Source organism: Armigeres subalbatus, chromosome 2 (assembly GCF_024139115.2).
Source record: "Armigeres subalbatus isolate Guangzhou_Male chromosome 2, GZ_Asu_2, whole genome shotgun sequence".
Classification (NCBI taxonomy): Eukaryota; Metazoa; Arthropoda; class Insecta; order Diptera; family Culicidae; genus Armigeres; species Armigeres subalbatus.
In genome coordinates this window covers 180,067,976-180,080,787 of record NC_085140.1, presented here as the reverse complement: position 1 = coordinate 180,080,787, position 12,812 = coordinate 180,067,976, and the positions used below count along the sequence as shown (strand labels likewise).

The following is a 12,812-nucleotide window of genomic DNA, read 5'->3' as shown; positions in this document are numbered from 1 at the left end:
TTATGTTCCCATAATGCGTTTAAAGCCAAAATTTATAAGGTAAAGCTGTTTTTATTTTTATTTATATACAATTTTCTCAGTTTCTGAGCTGAAAGAATAGTAGCATGATTTTTGTTATATTCTGGAACGTTGGTGACACCTCTCTGTCTCAGCGTCTAACCAGTAGGACGATATATCCATTCTAGTGGCATGTAAATGGAAAGTACCACTTTTTTATTCAGTAATGTAAAGAAACGTTTGGATAGAACTCATGACACTGTTCTGGTCTTATGCCGGTTATGAGTATGCGCAACAGATGTTAGCTCTATTTTGATTTTCAATATGGTATTTGTCAAGAAACTTCGCATATTTCTTTTTACTACCTTTAGGGGTACATCAGTCATAACGTTGGTACAGTTTAGTTGCAGAAAATTGCAACTTTGAATTTTATTTTCGAAGTTTTTGGAAAAATGCGTCCTGGAAAATTTGTTCAATGTGACATGTACCACTTTCGCTGACACCGGTTCAAATACTTCTTCGGTATTTTGTTAGAAATGTCCAACAGAAAAAGAAAAATATCTTTAACTATTCTATACCATTTTTTTTTTTCAAAAGTTATCCGATCCGACTCAATATTTAAGACGTCAGGCTCAGAGTGTAAATATTATCAGATATGAATTAGATCAGTACAACTTTGTCAAAGAGGCAATGTCGTGGAGTGATTCCTGAAAACTTTACACGAAGCACATGGTTTTACGTTGGATTGATTTGAAACACGGTTTTCGTCTTCGAGTTTTCAAAATAACTTTGTTTACAATAAATATTTAGTCGCTTACCAAGGTGGTTTCACACGAATTACTTTTCCAACAAACTTAAGATTCCTTTCTCGTGGCACTCACGGAGATGCAGAGCATTCCTCTTATAATCTCATAATAATGAGTATCAAACTAATTTTCCTCTCGTAATCCTAAATTGACTGTAATGGCGTGAGCGGCTCATACTGTCCATAGCAGCTGTTTCTTGCACTCAATTCGAGTCGATTGAGAATGAAAATTTGACAACAATCTTTGCATGCATCATATGCACAAACACATATACAAGAACAAACAGGCAATAGCTTGGTTCGTCGAGTTAATTGTATATAAGACTATGGGTCTCCGAACCTTCTATAAAAAGGTTGAATTTGGAAGGAAATTATATCCTTTTGTTATAAATTTTTGTATGAGAAAATTATTTCTTTATGACTGGCAAACCAAAAAAAATAAAAAACTGCGATTTCTGAAACACAATCTGAAAGACATATCTTTGTGCATTTTAGATGTGTGCTAATATCAATTCTCTATCTACGTACACTATATTCGGGTATTCTGGTTTTGATTTAGCTCAATACCATAAAACCACGCTGATGAATGAATATAAAGCATGCTTCAGCATAATCACATAAGTCTTGAATAAAATATATTTTTTCAATCGGAATACAAAAAAATCGCACAATTCCTATATTTTTATATAAATACATACATACTTACTGATATAAAGCTGAACTGATATAAAATTGATCAGATTCGGGAGCACCCACTCCACGATGAATTCCTTTGAAAGCGAGACAACAAATTCTGGGGTATTACCTTTTCGCCAATGGTAAACGGGAACACGGCGGCTTATCACAGACTGCTTCATCTGTTACTATAATTTTATTGGTCGCAAAGCAATTATTTGACTTAAAGAAAATGAAATCAAAATACATGAGTGGGGTACTCAGACAGAAAGTATTTATATTTTGCGCCAATCGTTAATGAAGAATTGTGCAGATATCATGAGAGCAGTTTACAAAACTAAGTCTTTGAGTATGGAACTAATATTTCATTACTGTTTTTTGGTCCTGTTCATTTCTAGTGGACGGGAATTATTATCACTAACACGATATCGCGCAAAATAGAATTGCCAATGCACTTTAAATCTATGTGTTTGTTGGAATTGCAATTCACTTCAAATTAATTACAATTTTTAGTGAATTGAGAACGGTGAGTACCATGACTAACAAATCATTTATCTTCTACAATTGAAACTAGATAAAAAATATCCGCATATGTTTTCATGTAAGTCTTAAGTCTTAAGTAAGTCTTTGAGTGTACATAATGTAAAATCAATTCAATAAAAATTCCGCGGAAAAAAAAATAAAATTTCGTTTCGTTTCGAAAAATTTCGAATTAAATTAACGTTGATTTCGTATCGTTTCGAAGTCTCGAAAGTTAATCTATTTTTCGTTTCGTTTCGTTTCGAATCAACATAGACGTTTCAAATTTCGTTTCGTTTCGTTTCGTTAGGGAAAAGTGTCTTATCGCATACCCTTAGTCGGATTCGTCAAATTTCACGACATAAATCTATAACTCGGAAACCATCAGTGCTAGAGTTTTGACGTCTTCAGAAGAAATGATCTACAAGAAAAGATCTATTTTTGATGTAAGCTGCCATTAGGGTGGCTCCATTGTGATTTTTTTTTGAATATTTTTGTATATTTTAATTCTTTTGAGTTTGATATCATATTATTCTACAAAATTGTAGAGAATTTAATTCTAATCATTTTTGCTTAAAAACATTTATTTTATCTCATATAGGTAATGTTTTATGACAAAATTACTAAATTTAGATAGGGTGGTCCCGAAAAAAATAGTTTTTAGCTTCCACTTTCAATTCAAAATATTTTCAAAAACTGTCTTAGCATCGCCTCACGGTCTTTGGATAGCGCATCTTTTGGTTACATAAGATGGTTGATAGCTTCATTTTCAAGCATATTAAGAGCATTTTTACATGAAAAAGTGATATTTTTCTGAGCATTCTACTGCAGCTAGTAGCAAATATTAGCAAAAATTTCAATCGTATTCAGAAAGTATACATTCAGTTCCATCAAATTCATGATATTTCATTTTTCAGCTTACATATTTCATGGCAGCTTACATCAAAAATAGATCTTTTCTTGTAGATCATTTCTTCTGAAGACGTCAAAACTCTAGCACTGATGGTTTTCGAGTTATCAATTTATGTCGTGAAATTTGACGAATGCGATCATTGCGCAATGTTTCAATTATTCCGCCTTATTGATTCAACCTTATAAATGGCTAAATGCATTGTTAACACGAAAAGCCATCAGCGTTTGAGTTTTGACGTCATCAGAAGAAGTGATCTACAATAAAAATCAACTAATTTTTGGTGTAAATTGCCATTAGGCTGGTCCTATTGTGACAAAATATATGAAATGTATTTTTTTAATCTTCCAAGTTAGTGAATCATACTATGGGGGAAAAGCCGTTTGACCGAATACCGTTCAGCCGAAAGTTGTTTGGCCGAATATACCATTTGGCCGAACAGACCATTAGGCCGAAAGTCAATTGGATGAAAGGGTCATATAGCCGGAAAGGTCATTTGGCCGAATAGGATATTAGTCCGAATAGGTCCCTTGACCGAATAGGTATTATTATTTATTATTTATTTAGTTAACATCTAAACAGATAACACTGAATCAACAATTTGACGCCACAATACACGGTTCGAGGCCGCATCTCTCCATCCTCGGATACGCCCCACGCTCGCCAAGTCGTTCTGCACCTGGTCTGCCCATCTAGCTCGCTGCGCTCCACGCCGTCTCGTACCTGCCGGATCGGAAGCGAACACCATCTTTGCAGGGTTGCTGCATTCTTGCAACATGTCCTGCCCATCGTACCCTTCCGGATTTAGCTACCTTCTGGATACTGGGTTCGCGGTCATTCTTCGCCGCCACACACCGTCTTCTTGCACACCGCCAAAGATGGTCCTAAACACCCGTCTCTTGAATACTCCGAGTGCTTGCAAGTCCTCCTCGAGCATTGTCCATGTTTCATGTCCGTAGAGGACAACCGGTCTTATAAGCGTCTTGTACATGACACATTTGGTGCGGTGGCGAATCTTTTTCGACCGCAGCTTCTTCTGGAGCCCGTAGTAGGCCCGACTTCCACTGATGATGCGCCTTCGTATTTCACGGCTAACGTTGTTGTCAGCCGTTAGCAAGGATCCGAGGTAGACGAATTCCTCGACCACCTCGAAGGTATCCCCGTCTATCGTAACACTGCTTCCCAGGCGGGCCCTGTCGCGCTCGGTTTCGCCCACAAGCATGTACTTTGTCTTTGACGCATTCACCACCAGTCCGACTTTTGTTGCTTCACGTTTCAGGCGGGTGTACAGTTCTGCCACCTTTGCAAATGTTCGGCCGACAATGTCCATGTCATCCGCGAAGCAAATAAATTGACTGGATCTATTGAAAATCGTACCCCGGCTGTTACACCCGGCTCTCCGCATGACACCTTCTAGCGCAATGTTGAACAACAGGCACGAAAGTCCATCACCTTGTCTTAGTCCCCGGCGCGATTCGAACGAACTGGAGTGTTCGCCCGAAATCTTCACACAGTTTTGCACACCATCCACCGTTGCTTTGATCAGTCTGGTAAGCTTTCTAGGGAAGCTGTTTTCGTCCATAATTTTCCATAGCTCTACGCGGTCTATACTGTCGTATGCCGCCTTGAAATCAAAGGTCAGAGGTGCGTTGGGACCTGATATTCACGGCATTTTCGAAGGATTTGTTGTACAGTAAATCTCTGGTCTGTTGTCGAGCGGCCGTCAACGAACCTTTCTTGATAACTTCTCACGAACTCATTCACTAATGGTGACAGAGGTCGGAAGAAGATCTGGAATATCACTTTGTAGGCGGCATTAAGGATGGTGATCGCTCGAAAGTTCTCACACTCCAGTTTGTCGCCTTTCTTGTAGATGGGGCATATAACCCCTTCCTTCCACTCCTCCGGTAGCTGTTCGGTTTCCCAGATTCTGACTATCAGTTTGTGTAGGCAAGTGGCCAGCTTTTCCGGGCCCATCTTGATGAGCTCAGCTCCGATACCATCCTTACCAGCTGCTTTATTGGTCTTTAGCTGTTGAAGGGCATCCTTAACTTCCATCAAGGTGGGGGCTGGTTGGCTTCTATCGTCCGCTGAACTGACGTAGTCATCTCCTGCACTGCCTTGACTTTCACTGTCTGTACTCTCCGCGCCATTCAGATGTTCCTCGTAGTGCTGCTTCCACCTTTCGATCACCACATGTTCGTCCGTCAAGATGCTCCCATCCTTATCCCAGCACATTTCGGCTCGCAGCCCGAAGCCTTTGCGGGATGCGTTGAGCTTCTGATAGAACTTGCGTGTATCTTGAGAACGGCACAGCTGTTCCATCTCCTCGCACTCCGCTTCTTCCAGGCGGCGTTTCTTCTCCTGAAAAGGCGGGTCTGCTGTCTCCGCTTCCGTCTATAACGTTCCACGTTCTGCCGGGTACCTTGCTGCAGCGCGACCGCCCGCGCTGCGTCCTTCTCCTCCAGAATCTGTCTGCACTCTTCGTCGAACCAATCGTTCCGTTGACTTCGACCCATATACCCGACGTTGTTCTCCGCTGCGTCGTTAATGGCTGCTTTGACTGTATTCCAGCAGTCCTCAAGAGGGGCCCCATCGAGCTCACCCTCTTCCGGCAACGCTGCCTCGAGATGCTGCGCGTATGCAGTGGCGACATCAGGTTGCTTCAGTCGCTCTAGGTCGTACCGCGGCGGTCGTCGGTACCGAACATTGTTGATGACGGATAGTTTTGGACGCAGTTTAACCATCACCAGATAGTGGTCAGAGTCGATGTTAGCGCCACGATATGTCCTGACGTCGATAATGTCGGAGAAGTGCCGTCCATCAATCAGAACGTGGTCGATTTGTGATTCTGTCTGCAGTGGTGATCTCCAGGTGTACCGATACGGAAGGCTGTGTTGGAAGTAGGTGCTGCGAATGGCCATATTCTTGGAGGCGGCGAAATCAATTAGTCGTAGGCCGTTTTCGTTCGTCAGCCGGTGAGCGCTGAACTTTCCAATAGTCGGTCTAAACTCCTCCTCTTGGCCATCCTGAGCGTTCTAGTCTCCTATGATGATTTTGACGTCGTGGCTTCTGCAGCTGTCGTACTCACGTTCCAGCTGCGCGTAGAATGCGTCCTTATCATCATCAGTGCTTCCGGAGTGTGGGCTATGGACGTTGATTATGCTGAAGTTGAAGAACCGGCCTTTGATCCTCAACTTGCACATTCTTTCATTAATTAGGAAAGCTTTGATCACCGCGTGACTTTATCGAAATTACTTTATTGGCTTTTTTTGGTGATAATTATACTACTCAAAGCGAAAGGGAGTAGATGAAAGTAATGAAGATACAGATTCGATTGACACCGCAAGCGAGCGGCAAGTGTGAAATGAATAGAAACTGAAGATTAGCAGAGGGCCATATGAGAGAACAAGCATTGTTGAAATCGCTGTTATTCTGCCTAACGTCCACCCAGGAACGGCTTGGATAGTGACGTGGTGATCACTGTACCAAGACAGGCAAAATAACAGCGATTTCAACCTGCTAAAGTGCTGTTCGGCTAGCGTAAACAGTTCTATTGATTCGTGGCATATTTTCAGAGATTCATACAAGAGCGCGCTAAATCTCTTCACGCATAACTCTCGCAAGCTCATACTTCGCCCAAATTGAATCTTATTCGAACTGTATTTCATCAATTTTTTGCCAATTGGATTCTATAATTAGGAAAGCTTTGATCACCGCGTGACTTTATCGAAATTAATTTATTGGCTTTTTTCGGTGATAATTATACTACTCAAAGCGAAAGGGAGTAGATGAAAGTCTTGGTACAGTGATCACCACGTCACTATCCAAGCCGTTCCTGGGTGGACGTTAGGCAGAATAACAGCGATTTCAACAATGCTTGTTCTCTCATATGGCCCTCTGCTAATCCTCAGTTTCTATTCATTTCACACTTGCCGCTCGCTTGCGGTGTCAATCGAATCTGTATCTTCATTACTTTCATCTACTCCCTTTCGCTTTGAGTAGTATAATTATCACCGAAAAAAGCCAATAAATTAATTTCGACATTCTTTCATTGATCGGCCACCACCCGATCACGCGCCTTTGCATATCGCCCATCACTATGAAAGCTGTTCCCAGCTCGTGTGTGTTGCCGCAGCTCTGGTAGATGGTATGATTACTTCTAAACGTTCGCACCATTGATCCCTCCCAACAAACCTCCTGCAGCGCTACGATGCCGAATCCACGGTCCTTGAGCACATCGGCGAGTATGCGTGTGCTCCCGATGAAGTTGAGAGATTTGCAGTTCCACGAACCGAGTTTCCAATCGCTAGTCCCTTTTCGTCGCAGTGGTTTTCGCCGATGGATCCGGTCCGTACTCTCTTGTTGATTGTTCGTTGCTTAAGATTTTTTAAAGGCTGGCTTGCAGGGCCTGACACCAAACCCCCTAAATTTCCGGAGGACCATTCCTCCTTATTTCCGGTGGACCATGGTGCACAGTTTCACTTAGAGTCCTTCATCATGAACAGACGCTGTTGTGAGCCGATCCTGACATGGAGAACAGACGCTCAATAAGATTTGCACCTCCGGAAGGAGCAAACCCCTTCCTGTCAGCATACGATCATAGTTCCCACCGGGGTTGGTAACCCGATCTTCCCTAAGGTTGCTCGTATCCCGGCCAGCACCGCGGGGAGGTAGGGATAGGAGTTGCTGGGTAAGAGGCTAAGGACCGCGAGTCTATTTTATTCCTTCAGGTACGCGAAGTACCAATGGTACGCTTTACCCAGCATTTGCCGTGCCGACCGTGTGACCGAATAGGTCATTTGGCCGAATAAGTCATTTGGCTGAACAGGACATTTGGCCGACCAGGACATTTGGCTGACCAGGACAATTTGGCCGACCAGGACAATTGGCCGAACAGATGAACCGATCTGTCAGAGACAGTACTACCGCAAATAGTTCCATTCTCATCGTGTGAGTCGAATTCATACAACCTAACGCAATACGGAGCCAGCAGTACTGAATCCATAGTAGCTCTTATATCGTAGCACACCTCGGAAAAGTGTCTAACAAGCGTTACGGGTAAATAAATTCGACTAAAATGCTAATCCAAAAACTAGATGCGTCATTGCGCTCAGAAATTATGTCCAGGGTAGTTTTTCTCAACACGTTTATGAAAAAAAAAATTTTTTTATACTACTCATCTGATTCGCTAGGCTAGCAATAAATTGCGTTTGATGCGGATTCTTAATATAAGTATGGATGAATGCAGATAATGTAAACTATCCCCTTATATTTGCTATTTTTGACGGTTTTGTACAATACTGGTAAAATAAAAAAAAAATCGGACCTGGGGACCCTGAACGTTCGGGGAATGAACTAATATGAACTTTTCAAAAAATCGACAAATTTTAAAATACGCATAACTCTGAATACATTGTGAATTTCAACCTTGGTCTGTTTCATGTCAAAAAAAAAAGAGTTGTGCCACACGAAAAGAAAAGATTGTGGTAGATTAAATTAAAATTAAACATAGATCATGCAAAGCTGTGTATCCAATTTCGGGAGGAATTCGACACAAGGGTATCTCCCCTATTCTAAAAATAATAGCAAAAGCACAACTTGATACAAACCACCTCTTCAGCAGAAACGACAGCTCATAACTTACAATTGATTATCCCCGTCACCATTATAACTTCAACCCCCCAGTAAACTGTTGCATGTACTCCCACGACGATTGACGCTCCAGAGGAGCAAGGAAAAACAGCCATTAAGACGGGAGGGGGGAAACTAGGAACCAGCGAGAGCTTACTTACCCATTAGTTTTATTACTTCCGAGTGGTTGAGGAACAGGTCGAAGTATCCATGCGAAAGTTGAATCAGGTTCAGCACCTGAACCAGCGTGATCCGCCAGCAAAGGCTATTCCAGGGGGAGGTCATTTCCGCACAAGTATGGCACTGAGATTCACTATTAGAGTAGGTTCCACCGGGATAGATTCGTGTATCACTTATTCAACAGTTGTGATTATCATTGATAGTAGCAGTGGGAATCAGTTGGAGTTGAAAGAGAATTACAGACGCGCACTAATCACACATACCGAAACGGCGAACGGTGTGGCGAGCGATAGGCTCTGCAGACACAATCAAATTAATTTCAGCATAAATTTATAATTATTTGTTTCGTTATTTGCACAACGGGGCGTAGTTTGCTTCATCAATCATTTCGACTGGCCCGTTCTCTTTTGGGCACTCGGCGCCTCGACTGATATCCAGTTGTGTCATCATCATCACTCATTCACTCCCTGCATTTCGGGAAACGGCGATCCGAGCCGGAAGCGGAACTACGCGAAATTTACTCCATTCCTTCTTGAATAGCTTGCACTCACGTCTACTTGTGTCGGAATGGACGGGGTGGCGATAATTTCACTAAAATTGCATCAAGTGGGCGAGCTTTTCAACGATAATCCATCAGGTGCACTTTACCACACAGCTGGAACAGCAATCGGTCCCATGGGCACGGGCAGGCTGCAAATTCAACATGAATATTCATCACCGACGCTCGTAAAATTTGAATTTTTAATTATTTTTACTACAGCTGCACTTTGGTTCGCGCAATCACTCACTGCTCTGGTCCGCGAATTACCACCACCGGGAATATTTAAGCCGCGGTAATGATTGAGCTCAATTTATTATTAATTTTTATCTCCTCGGCTTTTGTTTTCACTCATAATTAGATATTGATTTAACGCTTCAATTGATGAATGCATCGGGAATAACAATTTGTCGCATTTATTATAGCCACTAGTCTGCATTAATAATCAATTTGGTTATTTGAGTTATCGTCAATTTCAAAAACGCATTTTACTGATTCGCATAAATTAAATTTAACAAAGATGGTCTTCAGTGAATTGCCACATAATTTATGTCAACTCGTTTAAAGTTAAATGGAAATCGAAAATTTAGAAGCACAGGTCAATCAAATTTCAAAGTGAGATATAAACTGGTAATCTGCATATTAAAACAGTTTCATGTTTGTATATTTTAGATTTTGGACAAACAAAAACCAAATCTAACCAATTCTAGAATGTAATACATAAATGGGAATTCATAACCAAATTGATTTTAAAAAATATTTTATTACAGTATTTTTATTAAAGTGATTTTGCAATTATGATGTGCCCACGGCACAACATGTTCAATTGTGGACATTAAAGTACATAAATACTGTTTTATCACAAAATTATAAATTTTGCAAAAATGTTTGTCTTTTGCAACTAAAACAATCCGTTAAATTTTACTTCTACGAACAAAACTAACATGCACAAGGCGGTGATTAAAAAACGGTTTGAAATCACGCAGAAACAATGAATTCGACAAGTTTTTTTTTGCCATTTTCATATGGCACGTGTTCGGAATTGAATAGCAGCTCCACGGAATGTAATCCACTTAATGGTCAAATTTCAAACAACATTCACTTCATGCGTTCTGCATACTGAATGGTTGAAATTTATTAGAAGGCTGAAGTGGAATTGATTAGAAGGCTGAAGTGGAGTACCAACATTTTTTGTGGCACAATATGAATAAAGAACTGAACAAAATTGTTCTTCACCATATTTTTGTGCTATGCGTTGTTAAGGAGTAACCTTATTGATGATTTAATATTATTTTTATTATAACAATCAAAATTTTGGTTGTTTTCGAAATTCATAGTTGTCAACGGTTTCGAAAAACGAAGCTTGCTCATAACTGTAGTTACCTAATAGTTATAAATGTTTTTATCAAAGTTGAATAAATTACAACCAGAATACATTTCCATTTCAAATAATCGCCAACTCATCATTTATAAAACTAGTTCGGAATTGAATACTCTCTACAACAGCAGCTCCACGGAATGTAATCCACTTAATGTTCAAATTTCAAACAGCATTCACTTCATGCGTTCTGCATACTGAATGGTTGAAATTTATTATTGGTACACAAATTTCCAGCACTCCATGACAACTGGCACCAATTAGTAAACTAACACTGCACTTCGGTTAGCTTTACCGAAACCGCATAATGTAGGTTTTCACATGAACTTTCGTATTGATAAACTCGTTCGTTTTTCCACATACCGCAAATAATATCGGTTGCGATAACAACTCTGTAAAGCCACGGTAACAAACTGGATAATCACACACACCCCTCGACCCTCTATACAATCGGACGCTCCAATCTGATGGTTGTTCAATTATTAATTCGCCGCACGAACCCAACCAAAATGCTGCAATAATGCAGTCTTCCTCCTCCAGTCACGAAACAGCTCTATCACTCCGTATGTGCGTATCCTTGAGACTCCATCACCCCGTCAATCCAACCGGATACTGCTGCACTGGTATCCGAAAAAAGGGATCAGCTCACGATTCAACGCGCCTTTGGATTTAAACGTCGTGCTCCAACGACCGCAGGATATCGACTGCGGAAGCTTTCCGCTCCGTTCCGAGGGCGACGACAGGCGATTGTCAACAGGCCACCCAGAACCCAACCTCACCCCACCGATTGCAGTTTTCAGCAAATTGGCTCAGTTTTTATCACCAAACACACCCCACTTCCGGTGGTGGGAGCATCGAACGCGGAAACACATCCTATCGAGTAGAAATCCGAACTGAAACTGATTCGGCACGGCTGAAGCTTCAGCGGCGAGTCCTGAAACGGTTCAAACTAGTCGGATGAATTCCACGAATCAGTTAGAGGGACGCATGCGCTTTTCCTTCACGAGTTCGGAAGGATACGGAACGCGGTTCATTCTGTGGTTTCCGTCATAGGCAACATATTTGTTAGTCCCAACCTGTTGATTTAGCACATACCTACCGGCATTCGACAAGGCCAATAGTGAAGGAGCGAGGTGAACGATACCCACTGCAGAAGGTGTTATTCCTCAAGCAAAACGTGTCCTCCAGACTTGGATCCAGACCACTAGACCGAAGGATTGTGATAAGGGGAGAGGCGGACAGGGTGAAAATCAGTAAGTAGCAGCGAAAGAGAATATGTTTTTGTAGTCCTTCGGGTAGTGTTTTTTTTATTCGCAGGCAGGCTGAGTTTACTCTTATCAATGATATGGTTTCTTGCTTTCACATTTGAAGGATGTGAACAGATTTCTGTCGTCTAGAAGACAGTGACTTGATATCGTGGCACAAGTGTCTAACAAGGCAAGGGCATTTAATTTTTTTTAATAAAAATTGTTTTAATTTGTCATAAGACGAGTTTGAACAATCCCATTGAAATTCCACCACTTAATTGTATCTTGACAGATACGTATTTCGACCTCAACAGTAAGGCCGTCTTCAGTGTCTCGTACTTGAGTCGACTTCAAGTCAAGTCGAGTCAAGTACGAGACACTGAAGACGGCCTTACTGTTGAGGTCGAAATACGTATCTGTCAAGATACAATTAAGTGGTGGAATTTCAATGGGATTGTACAAACTCGTCTTATGACAAGTGAAGACATTCCACTAAAAAACTCAAAATAATTTTCTTAACCAAATTGTTTTTATATTAATTTTCTTTTGGTTTTAACAAAAGTCTCGCAAAGCATTGTGTGTATCAATGAAGAACATTCTTCGGCTCCAGGTGTTCATCAACAGATTTCTGCGGTACATAATTCGTGCCTGTTGGCCTCACAACTAGATAAACGACCTTAACGTCGTTTTTACCATACAGCAACTGAAATTCGAGAACGGAAGTGAGGCTAAGTCGGCCACACTTTACGTAGGGCGGAAACAAAATCGAACGTAAACTAGCACTAGACTGGAATCCAGCTGAACATCGCAGCAGAGACAGACCCAGAGGGTTTCGTCGTTAAATGACATTTGGTCCAAAGGAAATTACGTCGAATGGACATTCAGTCGAAACCAGTTTTTCGAATGAATAAGCTTGGTTCGTCTTATAC

General features: G+C 41.2%; 1 protein-coding gene across 6 annotated transcripts in view; it reads right to left on the bottom strand.

The window, feature by feature from the left end:
* Window positions 1–12,812, bottom strand: part of LOC134211318 (tyrosine-protein kinase RYK) — a 236,412-nt gene that overhangs the window by 187,669 nt on the left and 35,931 nt on the right. For 3 of the 6 annotated variants that reach the window (XM_062688071.1, XM_062688074.1, XM_062688073.1), the window contains exon 2: window positions 8,702–9,016. In XM_062688071.1, the coding sequence (XP_062544055.1) occupies window positions 8,702–8,825 (124 nt within the window). In that variant the 5' untranslated portion in view covers window positions 8,826–9,016. Of the gene's footprint in view, window positions 1–8,701; window positions 9,702–12,812 lie in introns of those variants that run through there. The other 3 variants (XM_062688072.1, XM_062688075.1, XM_062688070.1) reach the window with 3 other exon arrangements.